This window comes from Lepeophtheirus salmonis, chromosome 14 (genome assembly GCF_016086655.4).
Source record: "Lepeophtheirus salmonis chromosome 14, UVic_Lsal_1.4, whole genome shotgun sequence".
In the NCBI taxonomy this organism is placed as follows: Eukaryota; Metazoa; Arthropoda; class Copepoda; order Siphonostomatoida; family Caligidae; genus Lepeophtheirus; species Lepeophtheirus salmonis.
The window spans coordinates 18,890,334-18,915,549 of NC_052144.2; the positions used below are offsets into that span (position 1 = coordinate 18,890,334).

At 30.6% G+C, this 25,216-nt stretch overlaps 1 protein-coding gene across 4 annotated transcripts in view; it reads right to left on the reverse strand.

The window, feature by feature from the left end:
* Nucleotides 1–25,216, reverse strand: part of LOC121129336 (uncharacterized) — a 227,360-nt gene that overhangs the window by 56,140 nt on the left and 146,004 nt on the right. For all 4 annotated transcript variants that reach the window (XM_040725045.2, XM_040725047.2, XM_040725048.2 and 1 more), the window contains one exon: nucleotides 21,010–21,196. In XM_040725045.2, the coding sequence (XP_040580979.1) occupies nucleotides 21,010–21,196 (187 nt within the window). The remainder of the gene's footprint in view (nucleotides 1–21,009; nucleotides 21,197–25,216) is intronic.

Genomic DNA, 25,216 nt, shown 5'->3' on the forward strand with positions numbered 1-25,216 from the left:
ATCAACTTCATGTGATTCATTAAACATGTAAGTTGCCTCGTCCATGGATTACACAGAGTGGATGAATTTCTTCGTTAACAATTTTCCCTATCTAATTTTCTCATTTTCAATATAAATATATATTTTTTTACCTTCTGCAAACATTATTTCAGTTATTATTGCAAAATTCCCTTACTTCCAGTGTATATTACAACACTTTAAGGAACTTGATTAAGAGTAATTGAATATTATGTTCATCAAGTTACATGACTTTCCATTTGGAAAAAGTAATAATGATACTAGTTTTCTTAATTATATAAATGTTCCAATTGTATATCGTGATTAAGAGAGGGTATTCTAAATATCGACGATATTAACTCATGAAAGATGCCAAATATGAGCTATAAAATGTAATTTCCCTAAAGTCCAAATATAAAACTTGATAAATAAGTGCATGTTTAATGGTTATGCTTTAAAAAAATATTGTAATTAATGTATTATGATATATTTTATTATTATTTCCATTTTATTTGTGTTTTTTTCATTCTGTAACCCTTAATCGGCCTAATTATTTTATCTATAATCGCTTCATTATTTTTTTTTTCAATCATATATTTTTTGGGTTTGTTAATTATTAAAAGTAATGGAAAATTACATCAATTTATTCTAAAAAAAAATTTATATATATATAGTTTCATACCTTTGTTATAATAATATATTTGAATATTATAATTTGAACATAACACTAAATATAGTTAATTTCATTATTTCTATATTATCATAAAATTAAAACCAAAGTGGTATCCAGATACAAGGAAAATAATTAAGACAACTAACCCGATTATTGGTTAAGTACAAACAATTTATGATATGTCAATAGATTCATTTTCTAATAAATCTGTAGAAAATTTTATAAAATTGAAGTAGTCATAATTGTTATAGTATCCAATTTTTTTTACATTTCAAGCCTTTTTAACATGTTTTGTGTGCATTCGGAGAAGACACCGGAATTGTGAGGACGCGTAGGATAATCATATTTTTTTCAAATACAAAAATTTGTCGAGTGAGTAGAGTTATTGTATGAATAAAAATTTACAAAAATGACTGCTCAGTTACAAATTTTCGCCTTCAACTCAGCCTACAAGGACTCTGGGAAGATTTTTAAATCAATCATGCATGTATTTGCAATATGCCCAGCCAATGAATACTTTAACTTAATGGAGGAGAATGCGTGAGAGAGAGAAATACGATATGGAGTATTCTTATGTTGTTACTTCATTGAATGGTATATTATTTAAATAAGAGTAGATTGTAGTGAAATCAGATTCAAGGTCAACCAGGTAGTTTTGAAATTTGGTTTTGATCTCAACCGTAGTGTGAGGGCTGCCACGGCATGAGGATACGAATCATGCATAGTGCATAGAATGCTTTCAAGCTTTTCACGTGATGATGCATATTCCCATGTGTCAGGCGCCAGCCTGACTGTGTGCCACCCACCTCCCGTTTTTTCCCGCACATACACAAATCTTAACCCCTAACATACAATAAATTCACAGACTAAATAAAATAACCATAGGTACATATATGTAAACGCATGAGTAATTACTTAATAATGGGAGCTCTATTACCCATATGTTATACAACAGGAGCGAGTTTGCGGGATGTTGTTGCTGACATTTATAGCCCAAAAGTATGACTACTTTTACCCATACCTGACTTAAAATAGGTCATATTGTCATTTTTTTTTGTTAGTAACGCAGTCTGTAAATGGCTGTTATTTGACATTTGGTTGAAATTGAAATTGCTGAAATTTTAAATTTTAAAACAGTTGTTATTCTGCACGACTGTTCATTATTCCAAAATGGCAACTAAGCCATATCCAACCAGGGAGAAATTATTAAATATCTTAAATTTACAGGGACGTTATTAAAATGATAAGTATTCAGTAAACAACTGGGCAATGAAGATTATCGCTCTGCTTCAAATAATGAGATATTATAAAAACGCAATATATAGATTATAAATTACGTACAATAAAAGAAAACTACCTGGATGGAATTTTATATTTTGCTAATCTTTATGCGAATGTTTTATTGAAAATTTAAACTCTTTTCTTTTTTTTAAGTTTATCATCCAATTTACGTTATTTCTAGATATTTAAATTATATTCTATAGTAGTCTTTTTAATTTCCATTTGTATACATTTTTTAACGAATTATTTTTCTAGTATATTATCTTAAATTATAATTAGATTGTAAATGTTTAAATGTATGCCAATAAAGGGCATTACAAAAAAAATAATATTATTTTATGTATTTAATCAATGGAAATGAGCAATTAATATAACAAATTAGGATTTAGCCCAAATTTTGACAAATGAAGGCCAATAATTTTGCAAAAAATTTAATTTTTCAAAAAAAAAATTTTTTTGTTTTTTTCAAAAAAATTCCACCCCCCCTAAAAAAAAAAAAATTGATTTTTTTTTCAAACAAAATTTTTGTAACAAAGCCCCCTCCAAAAAATAAAAATATATATTTATATAGGCTTTATGATTTATAGTACATAAATCAAAATCATACTCAATCATCTACTAAAACACGATTATTAGTTTTCATTATTCTTCAATTAAGTACCTCATAAACAATATATATTCTATTGATGTAAAAACTTTAATTTACTAAATACGTACTTATTAAGCAATTTATTTAATGGAAATATCATAAAATATATTATATTATAAAAATTGTGGAATAGAAAGAAAGTTAAGATACACTTTGGTGGCTATGAACATTGAAAACCATGAATCAAGGAAATAAAAATAATCTATATATGAGTTTCAATTTCTATTGTCATATTTTAGTTACTAGATTTATAATAAGATTAAATTTGATCGACAACGACATTTAATGTTTTGTTTTGTGATCCACCATAACAAAAGCAAGGTTGAAGATTTTTTAAATAATTCGAGTATGGATTACATTAATAGTCTTCGGTGAATTATCCTTCATTTCTATCAACAACTAATAATTCCTATTAACACTTTTGGGTGTGCCGCAAATTCAACTTAAGTAGCCAAAATTGATCGTTATTTTGATTGTATTTGAAAGGACCTATCGGTGCCAGTATAAGTTTCTTATACTAAATAAAGAATATAAACTATAGCTAATATTCTTGCGTATCCTAACTTATCCCACAAATTTGAATACAAAGCCTATTATTGACTCAAATAGGTCCTTGTAATAAATTTCGATGAAAAGGTTGAGTGATAAAAATGAATGTCTCATTTACATACTCATACTAGGTATTGCTCAAATGAATGTATATTGAGGAAATATGTATTTGTCAGCTGTAGATTTATCTAATCCTTTCCTTTGTTAAATCTTTCAACGTTGATCTGAATAATGATGATTACAAAATTTGTTTAAAAATGATCTCAAAGTTTAGTTTTTGAGTTAAAGTTAAGTCTCGAGTATGTGATTATAAAATTAACTCAAGACATAGTTATTTTATTTTCAGCTCAAGTCAACTGTTAAAGATATGACGTAATAAGCTACATGTTCTCTTTTTTGTAGGAAAGGTTGTGTGATGAAATGAATATTTTTATATAAAACATTTATAACTTACATATAGTAGTTGATATTTTTATAGTATCAAAATGTTATATTTACAAACTTTTGAAGGATCCCAATAAGAACTAAAGTGTTGATCAAAATATATTGATGTATGGATAAGAGTGTGAGAGGCAATGTGAAGTTACAATCATTTATCTTTATGCAATTTATTTATAGTTTTTCTTTATATGTAGATATCATCAATTAACGTATACAAAATGTTGCAGTATTGAAAAATTTAAATAAAATCCCCAAAATAAATTGAACCAACTTTTACCTCAATCAGATTTCGTATGAGTAAAACTGGGAAATAAGTTTGGATAAAGTACGGTTTTTGAGATTAGAAAGGGAAAAACGGTTGTTTTGTTTGCTCTTTTTGTTTATTTATTCATTCTTTACCATAGCATTGTTGTGATGATATCTCCCTCTTATAAAGAATCCATAATTTCCCGACTACCTTTGTACAATATAATTGATATTATTAGTGAAAAGCCTAAAAAATGTCTCCCTACGTATAGTTTGAATTTAATGAAGCCGTCAAATTTAGAGCTACCTACTGCATGACAATAAAATATTTTTTCAAATATGTTGTTTAAAGTACCATTACAGTAAACTATTCGGATTCAAACTACACTTGTTCCTCGTTTCCGACCAAGAACATAAATACTAAACATAAAAATATGAATCATGATGATTTCGGCAACTAACTTTAACAACGATCTCTTAAAGCTACTTGTTTCATGTGATGTACTTTTTTTTCACCGTAGAGAATCCCAATTTCTCGTAATTTATGTAAAAATACACCAGTAGAACCATCCATAGTAGAAGGACTCTACATATATTAATGAAGGTTGTCAGCAAGGATGTAATCTCCAAAATTATAGGGAAAATTGGAGAAGTTCAAACTTTTCATCACGGATGGAGCTTTCTACTGTAAAAAAGATGGCGAAGCCATCAAGAGCATATCCCAAATTGAAACATATTACTTGTCTGGTCATGGACTCCATAGCGTTGCTCAATTTGCACGTACAGAATTCCCAAAGACAAACAAGCTTAATTTCAGAAGCAAAGATATATTTTTGAAAGCTAATCAAATAAAATGGAAATTTACTGGTTCTTACCCAATTGCCTTACCTCCAGCACCTATTGTCACACGCAAGGGAACTTGGTAAAAAGCATTTGATTACTATTTCATGAACAAACATTATCTGTCCTTAAAGCTTCAGCTTCTTCGGGTAAATACTTGAGTATGCTCCATGGATTTGAACATGTTGATGTGTAATTTATTTCAGATAAGTACTAGCCAAACTGAACATATAATTTTCCTTTTTTTTTAACTTTACATAACTTTACATATGACTTACAAGACGAAAAATGAGGATTGTACATAGAATTTCAAGTATGATAGAAAAAAAGACAGATTTTATTTCTACTCATAATTTGTATGTTTATTTCTGTATTTAAATATCTCATTATATATTGAATATTAAAATTGACATTCGTCGCTTATAATTTGTTGAATCAATTTGTAATATTAAAAACTTCTATATTGTATCATTTGTCAATATTATTTTCTTTGATTTTCAGTGGTAAACTTCTATTAAAATTTCTAATTAATAATTTTTTGTAATAATTAATCGTTTTTTCAGTTGTGTTTTTATTTTAACCATACTTTTTTTAACTGAATACTACAAATATACGTTATAATATTTTAATTTATAAGTAATCTACTGATACGGATAAATGCTGATAATCATAACTTTTTCATTACTCATTGTTTAACATATCAAATTGACGCCTCTAAGGGAATAAATTTAAGAAATCTAATTGTTAATTTTATTTCATTACCATTTATTTCAGTACAACTTTAAGAAACTAACAAAATAAAAATATGAATAACCAAAAGAACAGTCAATAATCCTTCATAAATACGTGGCGATAAAAAAAATCATATAAACCAAATAAAAAACTAGAAGCTAAATATTTATTTTTTTTAAAGAAGGAGTAAGAATCGAATATAGTCATTAACAATATTTCCCAAAGGAACATTTATGGCATTATTAACTGCATTAAGTGAATAAAGTCCAAGCATTCGTACCATTACCATACCTTATAGCAGATTTGACCAGCATAGTCGCTATTGCCCATAACATAATATCTCAAAAACCTTTTGCTTTCAAGGACCCTATAACATGGCGATGAGAAATGGTGTCAAATTCCTTTTTAAAATCAAGTGCTACAATAGTAGCCTTTTCTTTATTTTCAAAGGCCGTTTTAAGATTAATAATAATTTTTTCAATTATTTCCTCTGTAATGAACTCCCGTTCAGAGTCATGTAATATGTCAGGTCTTACCGTATTATTTAGCCTCCGTTAGCCATGTAGTAATGATATATGAGAAAATTTTGTACAAAGTATTTTGAAGGGTTATTGGTCAAATCTTGTATCCTTGTTCTTTTTGAAATAGTTATGAGTAATCCATATCGTTGTTATATGTCGGAAATACGCCTTACATAATAATATATTCGAATAACTCTTTTAAAATAGGCACCAGTTCATGAGCAAAGATTTTGTATAATTCAAAGGTAATTCCAAATATTCTTGGAGATTTTCCTTTTTTCCCCACAGTTTTGAATAGCAAATACTATTTTTGCCTCAGAAATATATCTTTCTGGGCAGACACTGATTTGGGAATATCAGTTAGTATTTGAACTTTGATGTAATCGGGGAATTTTCAATTGTTAAGTGTATATTTAGTGGAAGTTATTGGGTTTTTGCATTTTCTACAACGATAGAGCTCTTCGAAATACAAAATCAACAACTACATTGTTGATCAATGAAGGGTTCTTATCCAGTTTATTATCGGAGTCGTACATTCCATCGTCCAGATCCATAAAATCTTTTTTCCCCACACTTCCATTCTGAATTTTTTGGCTTTTCTTGCCAGTTTTATTTTTCTAAATTTTACTTCCGAACAGGTGCCTCGAAATTTTTTATCAATAAGAAGACTAATTTCTTTTTTAGTTTCGATGCTTTGGCCCATTTTGATTATGTTGAGTATATCTTCTTTTCTTTTTACTGTTTCTCTTATACGAGTATGCAATGGCAATCTTCTTCCATACTTTCTGTTTCATTCAATATAGAAGAGCCTTGTCTGAGGTGAATTCAGGTATTTGTAATGGTATTGAACATTTTCCTTTGACAGTCTGAAATACTTAAGATGGAGCTGTTCAGTTTCCATCACTTACGATTGTGTCTCCTAATTATCATTTCAAATGTGGTCCGTATGGTTAGATGATTTGATATTGAATTAGGAATTACTTGAAAGTCCACTAGTTTATAGCTTCCACCGTTTCTATAAAGACATAGGTCGAGTCTGGAGGTGACTTTCTTATTATTTCGTGTATTAGTAGAGAAGGTCTGTAATTGGTCCTTTTCGAGTGCAGCAGCGCAGTCAATAATATTTTTATCCGTCCTAATTTTCTTAATTGCTAAGGAAGCTTTTCGATTCCCCATTCCATTTGCAGTAGTATCCGTCTTTTTAAGTTTTATGTTTAAGTCACCCTTAATAATTGTATTCACGTAACTGATTAAAGGTCAAACAACATTAAAATATAATTCTTGATTGTCTTCATTAGGCTCATATATTCCAAAGATATCAATTTTCGAACCACAGTGTTTTATGGTTATGTAGCAGAAATTACTCCTTAGCAAATCCAAAAAAGACTGCAGCGTCGAACACGACGACAAAAACCATCTTGTCCTGTCTAAAGGGACGACTTATCTCATTGGGGAGTACAAGAACAAATGTATTCCACTTGAAATCCATGTTTAAGGTAATGGCACTAGAAGCTGATCTAATCAATCTGTCATTACGAGGAGCAATTCTTGCATAAGTGACTTGGGACTTTCCGGGATCCGGATTCGAAGGCTCCTCTATATCCCTAAATTAATTAACAACTGCGTAAAGAAGGTATTGAATCAAACGCGTCACAAGGACAAGAAGAATTCCGTCATCCTAGAAGGGGAGAAGACTGTTTTGATGTTGATGATGAATGAAGAAGAAAAGAAAAAGATGGCGTCTATTTCTTTCTTATACAGGTGTGCGTGTCTAAAACTGAAAACTCCTTTAAATTTTGCACCATGCACATATTCGTGATTTTATTGAATTGAAACCGATTTATACTTTGAAGCAAGGGTCTTGTTTAGTTATGAACAAAACTCCAGCAAAATCTAAATAGCAACAGTAAAACAACAGCCGATAGTATAGAGAGACGCCGAGTCGCAATTTTGGAACTTCCCAAGCGGTAAAAAAACTCCCACTGAAATTGTCAAGTTTCTGAACTGAAGCAGCACCACCGTTTACAGCGTGGTAGACAAAGGGACTCCAGAGGCGACCACAAGATCTAAGTCAAGACCTCGAAGGTCGGACAAAATGGTTGCTGCCGTGAAAAAGTATGTCGAGGACAAGAGAGGCAAGGTCACCGTTAGCGGCATCTCCAGGGAGTTTAACGTCAGCAGAAAGACCATGGACCGGCTAGTTAAGAAAGATCTTGGCCTTAAGGTCTACAAGAGAACCCCTCGTCAAGGCCTCAAGCCGTAAAATTCAGTTTTAGACGTGCACACATGTAGATTCAAATTCCAAAATGAATTTTCTGTTTAGAATCCTTCTTAAAGATTTCAATTTCATGACGTTTTGGTTTATTATTTATCGAGTTAGAGTGGTTTAAGTGACGCTACTTTTGTGATTTTTAAAAACGATGGATTCAAAGGAATTTCGTGTGTTGATTTATCATTGCTTTTTGATGTGTAAAAACACTGTTCAAGTCCAAGCTTGGCTTGAAAAATGTTATCCAGACTTTGCCCCATCGAAAGCAACCATTAATCAATATGAACAATCGCAAACTGAAGTTACTAGAGATAACTGACACTCTGAAGTTATAAAAAAAGGTAGTGTTTACACCCTCATCCACGATCCTTTGTGTATGAAAAAACTATTTTCCAAATGGATGCCGCGTTTGCTCACACCAGAGCAAAAGCAGTAACTAGCAAATGATTCCAAGAGCTGTTTGGAGATATTCATGCGAAATATGGGGATTTTGTGTCGGTACATAACAATGGATGTAACATGGATTCACCACTTCACTCCACAATCAAAACGGCAGTCTGCTGAGTGATGTGCAGACAGAGAAAGCTCATGGCCTAAGTACTTTGGAATTCGGAAGGAATTTTATTCATTGAATACTTGGAACATGGAAAAACAATCAACAGCAACTATTATATCGGTTTGTTGGATCATTTAAAGTCCGAAATTACCCCAAAAATACCTCATTTGAAGAAGAAAAAGGTGATCTTTCACCAAAACAATGCACTGTGTTACAAGGCAATTGTTTTCCTACTGAACAAAAATGAATTTTAGCAAAAAAATGTTGTTTTCCTATATATGGCCGGTACTTATTGACCGATGTGTTATATCCATAAAATATAAATATAAAAGTTTTTTAATAAATTTCACGAAGTAAATCAAGTATACCTGAATTTGAAAATGTATAATATTTTTTATATTATCATTCCTCTGGTGTTATATTAGATTTTGATATTAAAGTTTGATAGTTGATATTCTATCCTCCAAAACCATAACATCATAGGTAGCTGATTTTTTCAAATAAACTTTTTTCAATTGAACAAAATATGTCTCACATGGAAGATAAATTTTTTCAATATTAAATAAAATGTGTACGATCATTTTTACTCCATAAATTCATATCATTGCAAATTTTGACATTAAAGAGTTGAGATAAGATAAAATGTTACAAATACCAACGGTTTCAAAGGGTACCACACGCCCTAAAAAGGTCAAATTGAAAATACTACAAAATAAAACCAAAAAATACATCATAATGCATTGATTCAGGATCTGGATGAGATCAATGTTTGTTCCAATTGTGATGCACGTCTCTGTATATAATAAAAGGAATTAAAAGAGACGCCCATTGAGTTATTAAGATTATGTTACCTAGGTTAGGAGACTATTGATTATAATTAGTGATATAAATACTATGATTTTTTCCCCTACTACATTCAACTATATTCAATACCTGATTGAATATTCGTGTGTGATCATAAAAGACAGAGCGAAACACTGACGTTTTGTTGCGGGGTTATAATTGTAAGTCCTTGTAGGATTCAGAGTAGAATTGAGGATCAAAGTCTATGTAATTCTTGCCGATGTCCTTTTTTATTTCATTCTCCCCCTCCTCCCTTGTCACAGATGATTGTAACTTTTCCAAAACATTCTTCAAATTATCAAGGTGACCCTATTGATATTCGGTTTCTTTTTTTAGGATGCCCGAAATACCACAATTTTCATCACTAATTAAAATACTATATTATGAATTGATTTTTATAGAATAAAATCATATTTTTACAATTAATAAATGTTTATTTTTCCTTAAAAAGTACAATTACTTCAAGTACATTTATTGATATGAGAGAATCAACAAATTGTACATCATTTCTTACATACAACTGAATCTTACTTCACCCCAATTTTTCATTCAAATTTAATGAGGTTTTTTACCTTTTTTACAAGAGACATAATAGGTGTATGTATAGCCTTTGATATCATACTAAAACAGAAGCAGTATGCTTATGCATAATGCATTTTCTGCTAACCCTCATTCCATATGTAAGTATACTTAATGCATTTATATAATCAAGGTAATGGTTAATAATAATAATTAATTATTATCATTTTATTGTATTTTGTGGACAAGTTAAATGGCTTTTCAAGAGATTTATTCCGTTAGTTGTAATTAATATGCATTATTCTTTCAAATGGGGTTAAATGGTTCTTTGACATATAAGCAAAAATAATTTGACCAAGGAGCAATTAACCAAAGGTATCATAAAAATTATTTGATTCATGAAACACTAATAAGATAGAAAAAAATGTCGTTCTTCAACATAAAAAGAATCTTGAACAAAAATAAACTTTTTTACTTCATTTGAACATACAACCTAATATTTTAGATACATATTTGTGTCATTTGTCTATTTATTGGGATGAGTTAAGGTACCTTTGAATTTATAGTATAGTTTAGACCTTTATTTGATTGAAGAAACTAATATTTGCCCCGATATGGACCCTTTCAAATATAAGGAATAAATGTATCATTTTTTTATTGTGATGATGAATTTCTGATACTTTAAGTTGAATTTACGGGACACCCAAAGGGTTAAAAAGTATAGTTTGTTGATAGAAGTTGACAATAATTAGACGAAGAATGCAGATATACTTAAAACTCAATTTTGAAAAGAAATCATTCCAGCTTGTTTTTGTGTTGAGAGGTTACATCTTCATTTCTAAATAAATACTTGAGTTCAAGACATTACCAACAGACAAAAATTGAAAGTAAAAACCACTCGGGATTGCATTTTGTGTACTTCTCCTTAGAATATCATGTTGAAAAAAATAATAATTGTGATACTAATGCAATTTATTTGTGAGTAATTGTTTTTTTTTTAAAATTAGTTCTTAAACTATTTCCCATTTCGATACAACTTCATCAAAATACAATATATTACAACGAACGACTACAATGTTACAGTTGAGATCATGTTTCTTTAGACAATATCTTCCTTTTTTATGAATTTAATTATTGATTTTGCATAACCAATAACTTTACAAAGACAAATTCTTAAAGGGTAATCTGTTTCTACAATGTCATGTCCTCCGGCCTCGTTCCTCAATCCGAATATCTCAAAAAAAGTCGAGGCCCTTTCCTCCTATTCCAAAGGCAATAATATATAATATATATGTATACAGTTATTTCCTTATTATTTAAAGGTTGCGATAATTTAATTTCAACTTTCCGCTGTCGCTGTCTCAAATTTCGAGATAGAAAGAGAAAGGTCGACGTGTGGGCACACTTATAAAGTGTGCCCCTCTCATTTTACTTTCTTACGCTCCCATCAAATATTTTTGAAATATGTATACCTATATCCATGTAGATTAAATATTAAAGTTAATTCATTTTATGACTATTTTTTAATAGTATAATAATGAGGCCAATTAAATCTTGAAAGACTCGTTGAAACATATTTAAAATATTACGTTTCTAAATTAATTAATATACTATAAGAATATACATAATTGATGCAGATTGAAAAAAGTATGCCTCAAGATAGTTTATATATGTATATATAAATACGGCTTAATAATTTACATCCTTAGTTATTAGTTCTTTCACCCATTCCACTACACTTATCAAAAGTCCTTGTCTACATACAATAGATTATCTTCACTAACAAAGAAGAGTGATGAAGAATGATGGGACGATTCATCGGAATTGGGTTTTTTGTTTTTCTGGAATCGAAATCGGGATCTGCATCGGATACATATTGTTTAATTTGCAATTTTGATTCTTATTTATTACTGGTATTTAAATATGTATTACTTTTCTATGAAGAATAAAAATTGCCTACCCCCCTCCCTCCCCCCAAATTAAGGAATTTTTGCTTTTTCATAGAAAAAAAATCTTAAATAAATGAAATTTATTTAAGATTTCAAATTTAAATTTAATTTTCTGTTAATCCCAATGCATTTTTGAATTTTATCCCCAAAATTTAATTTATTTTCTTTTTCTTCAAAAATTATGTATTAAAAATGAAATATTTGATATTTTTTTTTGAGAATAGCTGGTGATTTTGGAATTTTTTTTTTCCCAAAGTATTTTTATTTTTGTGTGAATAGCGGAACTTTTTTGTTTTTTTCATAAAATTTTATTTTTTTAGTATTTAGTGATAGATTTTTAAAAGAAATTATTCAAATTGAAATTTGTTTTTTCAAAAAAAATAATATTTGAAATTTGTTTTTCCAAAACAAATTTAATTTTTGAAAAAAAATCTAAAAACAAAGCCATTACCCCCCCCCCCTACAAAATAAAATAACTACGACTATTGCTTGAAATATTGAAGAATCGGAATCAGCATCGGGAATTTTTAATAAAATCGTACGACGAGTGTGTTTGTTTTCGTTGTATTCTAATCCTTTACCAAAAATTCCTTATACTGTAAGTACACATTTTCAACTAATATGCTGTTTAATCAATAATGAAGGATAAATGTGTTGTTATTTTTTTTATTTGTTGCGCGCAATAAGATCTCAAAACACAATACAACAATCTGTCTCACAGGATTATCAAATTTTTTTATTGAATCATCTCAGGTATAACTTTTAATCCCACTAAGAAATCACACATTTTGCCATTTCCAATTATTTCAACATCAATTCAATAACGGCAAAAAATATTTATGATTAGTCGCCTCTGATAGCAAAACATGAGAGGCTATTAATCATATGTTTTATAATGGTCCATTAGAAGCCTATTTCTAAGAGTGACGACTGCATAACTTTCATTAATAATATATATTGTATATACTGTATACATACTCGATGCTAAAAGAAAGCCCCCTCCGTTAACGATGCTTGAATTGCCATATGGCAAAATGATAAGTATAAGCACAATGTACTTACGATTTTGTTTTCCAATAGACTTATGCATGCTATTATACATATATACAGTACATTTCATGTAAGATTATATGTCAATAAGAACAATCTGTTACAGGAAATTTTCTATTTTTTCAGTATGGACATCTATTGACTTAAAGCATACGGGAACGTATCTTACAGTCATTTGTCTCCTCTCATCAATAGTCTCTGTTATAAATCACTCTATGGATGTACAAAAAATAAAATTGCTTGAATCCTTAATTTTTCCCCCCTAAATGCATTACTCAAGGTCCATATAAAAGACGTTCACTGAAAATATTCATATTTTTTCATGACAAAACTGCTGAGTATTATAACTGACCTCACGTTTGATTATTTTTACAGTGACATTAAGAAAAAAATAAAATCAAGACTAAGACTCATAACTAGCAGTACCATTGCTAAATCACAAATACGTGGTTTGTATGGAATCAAGAAAAGACCACTCAAACCCAATTTTTGATATGTTTAAATATCTCTAACTATATTTGTAAGCAATATAAGCCTCAGCCCAATGGTGAACAGATTGACAGCTCTTGATGAGGAAGGCTGGGTCCATGGGATACCAGGCTGACATAATGCCAGCTCGGAGCTAATCCAAATTAGAATTAGAAATGTGTCATACATTGTTCTTCCAGATGCTTCAACCTCAAAGTCCAAAGAATTGAGGCGAGAGCTGGAGGAGGGCCTCAAAGAGGCATGTTGGAAGTCAACCATATTGTCACCACTGAAGCTTCGGTTCTTCTTGGCTGTAATATACTTCTTGATTTTGTAGGCAGTCCGGACGGAGATGCCAAGAGTCTTTGTGGCGTGGAGGACAAGGCACAAATGTTACCTTTTTTGTTTTTGCTCCGATATTTTCCAATTAGAGACATGGGATAAATAGAAAAGTTGTTTATTTTTGCTGCCCCTGTCGTTTGGTAGTGTTATATAAACTTACAATTAAAAATGATGGGGTTAAAATTGTTATTAAATGTTTTTGTAAGTTTTGGCTTAATCACTCTTTACAAGTATTCTTCAATCTTTTAATTAGATGTAAGTACATGAGAGAGGTGGAACGTCTAAGAAAATAACATAACTTTTTTGTAGGTTTCTCGGTCTCTCTGGATAAATGTTTAGGTCGTTGTTATTTCCTTCCCACAATGTTTCACTTCTCTGTTGTGTGTGGTAGGAAGCCATTTATAGCAGAGTATATTGGGATAAGGGGAGGCACTCGTCCTATATGTCCTTCTGTTCCTCCAGGTATCCCGTGATAATCTTCCCAGGAAACAAATATTCACGTGAGAAAAATCCTATTCTTTCTATATATTTCATCACTTATAAGATTTTTTTGCTATGACTAATCTCATTTCATAAACTCAAGACCATTTTAAAAATATTCCGCTATTTCAGTTTTTGATTAAAGTTTAATTTACTTTTATTCAAAGAATAACGAAGGGGAAGAATTTGGGGAGGGGGAAGAATTTGGTACAATTAAATTGAAGTCAATAATCGAATTAATCCATGAGTGCAGAATCCAAAACTGATCTCAGTTTTTCTCTCAGTCATTTGAATTTGGGAAATATATGGGATTATATTAATTCATGACCATTATCGTTCAGAATCTTTTTTTACCCTTAAAAAAATCACCAAATTAAGAGTAGGATGATTAAAAACTATGTAAAAGTATTTTGTATGATTATATAATGTTTTTATTGATTCTACTCCTTGTTTTGAACTCGATATATTTCTATTTTTTGACTGAAAAATGATGAAAACGACGCTTTTCTCTACGGCCTGATAACTTATTCATAATACATAGCGATGATGAATATATAGAAATATATTAAATGCATAATTTAAAAAACACAGTTTTTTCTCTCCTTTAAAACATTTACCAAATTATCAGGGTTACCATATTAATTATCGTTTTTTTAGCGTACTCATTGCACACAGGATTTTCCTCACTAATTTCTATCTATAAATATCCTGATAGGCGAGTCGCAGCCAGATATTATGATCATGTAAATAAATGGTTATATATACTAAATCTCCCACACGCCTTTCTCTCACTCTTGGTCTGATGAATTGGATTCCGCTAATATATGTTGCAGCAATTCACCTCATCACGGCACAATAGTTGGTCATTAGAATGACCCATTTTGTAATTAAATAATACATTTTGAGATGAAGGAATTGCAACTTGTACAGAACATACATACCTTTTTGATTAATCTTTCCAAATTTTGATTTAATGCCCTAATTATATTAACTTTTGCTTACAAAATGGAAGGATATGTAATACAGGGTTTCATAGGGCCAATCTGTATTACTTATTCAGTAAATATGTTCTGTCCTTAAATATTTCGTTTCAAAGTCAAGTGAAGTCAAAGTTAAAAAAATTACTTTCAATTATGATCAACATCATACAAATTTAGTGTTACTATTGTGAAAGTTGTATTTTGTTTGACTATGTCTTTCTACAAATAAAGGTTGTATCAGTTTGCAAATATGAAGTTCATCCAGAGGTAGAGTAATCCATGACACTCATCTTTTTCTAAATAACAGACTACCACACACATAACAATATTCATCGTATCTCTCAAACTTTCCTCCAAAGTGAAAAAAAGGAACTAAGTTGTATTGTGATTATCCTATTACATCATCCTTTACAAACGTTGAATTTTTAATAATCGAGAGTAGGGATATTCTGGGATAAGCAGGATTAAATTTAAGCTCTCTAAATGAACGTTCAAAACACATATAATGAGTTGAAACAGACTATTAGGCATAAATGCATAAGAATGGTATATGTTTCGGGGAGGCCATTGTGCAAATATGTCGTATTCTAAATAATTGTACTCAATACCAAAATAAGATTCTGGAGGGTTCCTGAACAGAGAAAAAAATTAAAAATAATAAAGTAATTTTTATTCTTTTTTTTTTTTTACTTTGCCTTAACAACGTCGTCGATTTTTTTTACAGAATTGAGTCAAAAAATCCTTTACAACAGAGTCTCAAGAACAAAGCCTATTCTGGGAAACACATCACTAATATTCATTTACTTTAATGATTTAAATCTCTACTTTTTCAAATTGTATAACTATTTAACTTTTAAACGTGCAAAACACTTTAGTTTTTTGCTAAGGGGATGATGCATTTTATTTTTAGAATTCATGTATATTTAATTGTAGTTTGAGGATGTCTTTCAAACACTTAAAAACGTGCCATAAACGTCGACATATCACATACGTAAATAATACTCTATGTAACAATTGAGATGATTGAGTTTACACACATATTTAAGAAGAACTCTTTCTTTAGCATTAAATATATACATTAAAGTGTACCGTAATGCCTAAAATTTGGAATTTGGTATCATTGGATATTTTTATTTTGCATTTTATTCCTCTAAACAAGAAAATAACCATTAAATATATTAAGATAAAAAATTGGTCATTCATGGACGCCTTTTGATTTGAAAATCTGTAAAATGTCTACAAAAATTAAATTTTGATATTTTTCTTTAAAATTATCGATTTGAATCCAATTAAAATACTTTTATTTTTTTAAGTATTGTAGGTGAAATATATATTATGCAACAATATTTTAGCAATCCTTTTTATAACTTGCCTCATGGTATGAGTATTTTAGTTCAAATAAGATAAAAATATCCGGCCATACCAAATTCCCACCTTTTGTCATTACAGTACAGTCTAATGTATATACGTAATACAAGCCTATGCATTAACGCCTGATTGCAATTGTCTCATTTGTCAAATCTTTAACATTATTCATTAATCATTACTTACAAATAATGTACACAGAGATATATTGTACAATGATATTGTATTTATTAAGACATTTTTTTAATAAATAAAAATTCATTCCGGAATTTATTTTTCACTTTCATGGACCATTGAATTCAATCAACTTTTTATTCTCATTTAATCAAATTTGAAAGTTTTTCCTTACGGTTGAGTTATTTAAATATATATACATAGTTACAAAATATGTAAAAAAAAACCTATCAATACAAATGTTTTAAATGACAACTTTCTTTGTGGATTCAAACAAATTGATTCTATAAATAGAATTGCTCTATATAGAATAGAAAATATCAACTATGTCTTTTTCTCCTATGTACTTTGAAACTAAAATTTTATCTATTGAAGAAAAATAAAATACAATATGATGACACATTCAATGTTCTTTATTAAATGGTACAAAGGATTATGAGCCAATGATTTGTAGAATATTGCAATGGCAAAGAGCGGACTCATTAAATTTTTCTTCTTACATAAAATAAAAATAAACAACCATTTTTAATCAATTAGAAAACAAGGCATTACTTTTGAAAGTTTCATTTCCTCTTTCATCCGTAACACTATGACTTCATACATATAACATTTGATACATCAGTTTTTGAATACTTGATTTAAGCAATTTGATAATTTTTTGGCACAAAAGCTTACAAATAATAGATCCAATAAAATAAAATCATTATTTTCCCTATCAATGTCTTTATAAATGTGTATCTTGCATTGTATAAGTGTGATTGGATTTCATTAGATGGCATTAGAAAGATAAGATTTCTTACAAAAACAATTTTGTGATTTTTAGACTCAGTATTGTTTTAGCGCGAATTAAAGTAATATTAAGACATATTTTACAATTTCTCTTCGATAAAGGTGAAAAGGCAAGTCTGGCGGCTAAAAATGTGAATAGTGTGTATGATCATATATTACTGAAACAGTAGCTGTAATTTCCGTTGTTGTAATTTGGATGTGAAAGATGTACCACGTTCAAAAAGGCAAACAGTCGAATGGATAACATATAGGAAATCCTCAAGTCTAATTGTCGGCATATTTATAAAAAACATTTTTTATAATGAAAATTTAATTTTAAAAATTATTTAAAAAAAATTTAAGTTAACAGATATAAATTTTTGAAGCTAAAAAATTAATTTTTTGAGAATAGCAATGAATTTTTTTAATTTTTTTTGTAAATAACTGTGATTTTTTTTTAGTAAGAAGCAAAAATTCCTTAATTTAGAGAAGCTACACCTCCTTCAGACCACCCCCAGCGGACTCCTGCAAATAATTCTTAGGCTAATGTTTGCTTATCATTATTGTGTTTTTATGCATAAATTCCTAGGAAAAAAAAAATTGCTCGATTAATCAGTGATTGGTTTTCTTATTCACAAATAGTCGTGATCGAACATAATCTAATGCATCGTGCCTTGTTTTAAAATGATTGTTTATAACCTTCTTTTTGCGCCAAGTATCCTCTTTAGACAAAAGCTTTTAAAATAAAAGTGAAATTCGTTGAAAGGGAATTAAATAATGAGAAAATGGAATGGTCTTTGGATGTAAAATTTGTCGTCATATCAAATATTATAAATAGAGAAAATAAGAGTTACAATGAAAAGGTATGTATATTATTTGACCCAGTAACAAAAATCATACTTGGACAAGACACTTTCAAAAATAACCATTGAAATAGAAAAATGTAAATTAAATATTTTTCTATTTCGCGCTAAACAACCATGATTTTCTATTTTAATAATAAAAAAACTAAAAAAATAATATAAACAGTCTCGTACTTGGACATTTTACATAAATTTGCTAACATATAAATATACAAATATATATTTATATGACCAAACATAAAATTAATATTTAATACATAAATATTTGAATTTATTTATATATCTTTTTTTTATTTGATAGGAGTGTATATATATATTTAATTGCAAAGTGTGCCAACTCTTGTAGATAATTAAGAACAATAATTTATACCCAATTGGCAATGAGTCGATACTATTTATATAATATATGTATACTTCAATAAAAAATAGTTCATACGGGTTGTATAACAAACATCTAATTAAATAATGAGATTTAAAGAGAAATGTTCCATTCAATTTTTTTTCTTCTTAAATCGATTAAATAAACCTAAAGAAAACAATTATTTTAAAATTCCTCCAGTAGTATGAATATGGAATTTTAAGTTGATTTGGAAGAAAGTACGGTACAGGGCATATGGATGTTATGTTTGAAGCTGATAGAACATTCCAAAACATACAAATAGCGATCAACATCCCAAAAAGGAAAAACGTGTACTGATTATTAATTTATATTTCATAAAATTTTGCTCTCAAGTGTTTGATTCTATTACTACCTGTTGTATCAAATAAGGGGATTTCGAAAAAAATCCTTTTAAAGGAAATTAAAAAAAAGGGTACAGAGTGTAGAATCAAAACTTGCTTCAGCAATTAATTACCAATATTTTTATCTACATGGATTCATTATGTCACCAAAGAACTGCTGATACAAAAATAAACAAGTAATGTTCTTATCCAATGTCTCTAAATTAAAAAAAAATGTCATAGCAACAGCTAAAAAATCAACATGTGTTCGACCTTTTCCAACCGTATAAGAGTAGGGAAGTCTGCAAAGACTGTTTACACCTTCATCCGGACTGTCCAGCACATCAAGAAGTCCAACTGTCCCATACAGCCCAGAAAAACGTAAACGTCTACCGCAACAATATGGCTGACTTTTGAACGGCCTCCATGTGATCATCGTCCAGCCCTGACCTCTGCTCCTGGACTTTGCAGTTTGGGAGTGTCTTGGAGAAAAATGTCGGATGCACCTCTCATCCAAATTTAGATTCGCATTGACATGCAATGATAACAGCGTGGTATATCAGAGACACAACCTTCATAGTCAAAAGCAGTCAATCTGTTCGCCGGCGTGTCGAGTCTGTTATTGCTTGTGAAGGAGGAACTATTGAATAAAAATATAGCGAAATATTTTTTACAAGTAGTTTTGAGTTGTCGTACACTGATTCCATAAAATAACGTTTTTCGTAATTTAGTCGTGTTACTGGAAGTTTAAGATCCCCACTCGATAAATTATGACTGCAAATACGTTGACATTTTGAAAAGTGTACAACTTTAACTGTATATAAGATACATTACACACTAGAGGGATGTGTTCTAGCAAGGATGCATACTGGAGGAAATAGATGGGGGTATCTGTCGGATTCAATATAGGTACACACCGTCAAAAAATGAATACACCTCTTAAGGTCCGGAATGCAGCTATACAACTCTACCATATAGGCTCAGAGCATGACGAATCAGAAAGACCTGAATGTAGATATGTACCTTTTACTACCCATCTCTTGGAGAAAGAAAGAAGGCCCATTATGCTCCTCATAATAATGTCGTGTCGGTCCTTATTTAGGATCCAGGACCGCGGTTCAGTCCAGTCTTGTCCCATCTAGTCTATTCCCCCTTGTTGGCCCTTAAAGAAGGTTAAATTGATCCCTCGTGACGTCAATAAGGGTGTTTTCCCCTATTTTTAATTATTCAGTTATATAAAATAATAAATTATATAACTAAGTCCATATACAATATGTCTGTATTATAATGAAAAAAATAGTATTTTTTGCAAAATGTATGCAATAATCTTAATTCATACTTTATATATCTTATTTGGCTTAATAAACCATTTGTTTTTCTGAAAAAAAATCAAAGGACCTACAGTTAAGGACCAGTCTTAAGGAGCAACTGTCCTGAGAATGTACAGTACTTGACCGAATCAATAAGGACAGGAACAACACGCCGTGAAAAAAATATATTTATTCTCTAAGGCCACGAGTATATGTTTTTAAACGGATCAAATTTGTTGCAAACTCCATCAAAAGTGATAAAATTACTTAAAATGAATGAAATACCTTAGATCATAATGAAATTACACATTTTACATGATTACTGTAGACTGCACTTGTAGTCTCAAATATTATGACTAACTTAAAATAACAAAGGCTCAAAAATACACTTATATCATTATATGTATTACAATAATTTCCTTACATTTAGGGTTCGAGAGTTGAATCCAGCCTCTACAACACAGGCTCCACCATGACAGCGTGCATAAGAAGAGCATCCATGGTCATCACTGCAGCATTTGTTTGCCTTAACACATCGCCCAATTCCTTGTTCATCATGGTGACAAATGTAACAAGATGGACAAGCTGATGTACTTGAGCAGATTTGAGATCTAAAAGAAATAATATTTACACACTGTGTTTTAAATATTTAGTAAGATACATATGAAATAGAGTGAAAATAATATTTTTTTTTTTTTGTGTGTATATTGAGTTATCAAAAGCCTAATCTTTATATAATTTGGCTGGTGCCGAATCCAGATACAATAAGACACAGTCAATTTAATATTTTTATTTTACATCCTTCAACAACTTGACCTCTTAATGTATGGATTGTTCCTTTAAAATCTTAACACTTTGAATTTCAAACTTCAACAAGACTTAATTTATTAATTAACAATAGAATTTTAACAAAATTAATACTATTAATAGAACTGTGTCTGAGCTCACTTAACCCTTTCTGACCCACAGTGAGTTGAAAAGAAAATCAAAGATAATTTTAGTCAATTATTGATATCTTGCATAATATTAAAACTAATTAGAATTAATTTTTAATTAGTCTTGTATTACCACTCACACCCAGAGGGACACTGGTGTCCCTCTGGGTGTGAATGGTAATTCTTTATTATGTATAAACTAAATACTAAAGGTATGCTTTGCAGTTGAATTCTTAACATTTATTAATTATTTAGATATAATTTTTATATCTCATTCAAACAAGTAATAATTCTACCATGGAAAATTGATTATTGAAAATTGAATATTAATACCGGGCCGTGCAAAATTATTTAGCGATGATGTAAATGTACTTTTTAAGAGGTTTGGTGGCAACCAATCTGATTGTTTCTTATTGTTACTGTTAAAATAAACAAAAATCCTTCCTGTGAGAGTGTAACAACTTCCAGACGTGAGACCATGTCCAATCAGGAAACAAAGTGAATCGAAATTGCAGCCCTCCTCCGAGCGGGAGTGCCTCATAACAACATTAAGGAACAGGTTGGGGTCTCGTTGAAGACAATTTACAACGTTTCCAAGCGCTTGAAGGGTGGGGGTGATCTCAAGCATTCCCCTGGGGCTGGCAGGAAGCCCACTGTCTCAACAAGGCAAGTAAAGGCAGTGTTCATGATGACTCCCCACAGGTCCATTGCCGACACGTCCAGAAAGATGGAAACGTCGAGATCAACTGTTTCAAGGGCATTGAAAAGGGCTGGAGGAAAGTCCCTGAGGCGTACTGAACGCCCTCTGCTAACTGAACGTCAGCAAAAAGTCAGACTTGAGCGTGTCAAGAAAATCTTGAATGATATCAAGAGCTCATCTGGACGCATCATCATTTTTTCAGATGAGAAAACTTTTACGGTCGATCCTATTTTCAACAGGCCAAATGACCGTTTTGTGAGCTTTGGAGATGTGCAACATAAGCACCGCTAACAACAACAAAGCAGCCTTCTTCGGTGATGATGTTGGCTCTCGTGGCCTCCAACGGGAAAGCCATGAAGCCAAGGTCCTTCCGTGGATCAAATCCATAGTCGGCAACTCTCCTTGGGGTTTTCAACAAGATGGAGCACCCGCCCATGCTTCCAAGAAAGCTCAGGAGTGGCTCAAGGACAACATGAACTTTTGGCCCAAGGACTACTGGCCCCCTCAGAGCCCAGATATGAACCCACTAGACTTATCTATCTAGGCGCACGTGGAGACCAAGGCCTGCAAAAAACAACACAAGAACATAAATGCCTTAAAGTCTGCTGTCAACAAGGCCTGGGCCTCCATGGACGCCGATTACATCCAGCAAGTCTGTGGCAGCTTCAGACGTCGCCTCACCAGTGCCATTGAGTCAAATGGTGGCTACATTGATTAAATTTGATCACAAACTATTTTATTATTCTAAAAATATATGAATAATTGTTTCTCAAGTCATTCGAAATGTCATTATTGTCTACGATATGTTCTGAACAAAAATCGTTAAATAATTCTGCACGGCCCGGTATTTACATGTGAAACATAACGAAGCACCAGTGCCCCAACAATTTTAAACAGCTATAATATTTGTATTTTTCATCAAAAGATGGCAAAATTTTCAACAATTACTCCTTATACTAGACAAATATTGAAGAAAAAAAAACGATAAAAAAATTAAACTGTCCATACATGATTTGTATATGATAGGTAGAATGTTATTTTACAGATTTCCAAAAAATGTCATAGTTTGAAGACTTTTGTAAAACGAAAATAAAGACCAATAAATACATGATAAAATGTATTTATAAATTTTAGAGATCTACTTATACTCTTTCTAATAATGTTAAAATATCTTAAATATCATGAAAAATAATGCAATGACAAATGAATTTAAATATGGGATACCAGTGTCCCGTCAATACGAAAGGGTTAATCATCAATGTAGGGGCTCCTAGCGGCAATTATGGCTTCCAGTAGTCAGCAGTGGCGGAGACCTGGCATCCGCAGGTGATGTAGTCATTTGCCATGGAGTTCCAGTCCTGGAGGAATGGAGAGACTCACTGTTTGGATAAAGGATACTGCAGGCCTTCCCCTCGACTACACCCAAAAGGTGTAGTCGAGGGGTGAGGGGTTGGCATCAGAGGTTGTAGGGGGGTCAAAAGTGTAATAAATGAGTTCTTAAGAACTCAAAAGAGTCTTACAACGGAAGTTATGGATTTTTTCGTTGCTGGTGTTACAAGTGGCCTCTCCAACCTCTCAAGGCTCTTTCTGCCCACTTTTTGTTGGTTCTCTGAGCAGTCTGGAGTGAAACCCTCATGGACTTAGGGGTATTGGCCAGGGCTGTTTTCTTTAACTCTTTCTTTAAAGTTTGGCCTTTTTGATGGAGCCATTCTACCTCTCCAACGTTTTGGACTTGCTAACAGCGTAGACAGTGGTCCTGGGGACGCCCAACTGCTTGCATTGTGCGAATGGAAATTCGTCGATCACGTTGAAGTATCATTTTCCAGACTTATATGTATGCTAGAGAACTAAGGTTTGTTTTGTTTTGTAACTAATTGTTAATGCTTTAGTATATCAAATATGAATTACTTTCAATCACTTAATCTTAATTAATTATTGAATTAGTTAGTGTGCAGATTTCAATTTATCACTCGGTAGTTAATAATGGATAAAATTCCATATTGTAATATTTTTTAACTTTTTATTACAACATTAAGAAAAGACCACACATAATACTGTCTAAGAAAATCAATAAAGATAGAAAAGGTGTGCAGTGAAAAATACGTTTGATTTTTTTAAGTTAATTTACTTATGTAAAAAAGTGTAAAATAAAGTTTATTAGTATTTACTTGTGCTTGGACGATAACTATCGAAAAAAAAACAAAATTTCCGAAAATTGTTAATTTTAAAACTCCAAAGCTTTTTTCAAATTTGTCTGCTCAACCATACACCGAAAAATATTTTTGTAGGATTATTCAAAAAATACTCTATAAAAACATTGGATTTTTTTTTCTATTAGTAGAATATTCATGAGCTGAAGGGGAAAATTGAATTACAGTTGAATTAATATTTTAAGAAATTAAAATAACTTTATTTTTAATTATTATTTACATAAAAGAAATAGATCAAGCGAACAATAATTTAATTCTTAAAGATTTTCATTACGCAATTCTTTTAATTTATTGTTCTTTTTCCTTAAATAATTATTCTCAATGATGGATACTAAATAGTATTATATAATAGTACATCCGGTATTTAAAAATATAGAAACAGAAAATTAACATTTTATTAGATTAGCTGCAATAAAACTTCCACTCGGTATATAGAATGGGCATATAGCTTGAAATTACTTTGATGTCAATTCCTAATTCTAGTCTGAGGACTTACTCTTATAACTGCTGAGAAAACCCTCACTTTCATGATCACAGACACTTTATATTTAGATATTTTCTCTTCAATAATTATATAACATTGACAACAGCTTTGGAAAATAATAAAATCCATTTCAGATTACCAAGTAGAAAAATCTTTTTTAATCTAAAAAATCGCCCATATTTTAACCAATTAAAGGGGAAAAAATAAGACTGAATGTTCCGTGTATTGTGTATTCCTTGGATTTTACAACACCATGCATGTTTTAGTCTTGTTCAGTTTACCAGTACTATAGCTGTCCCGGA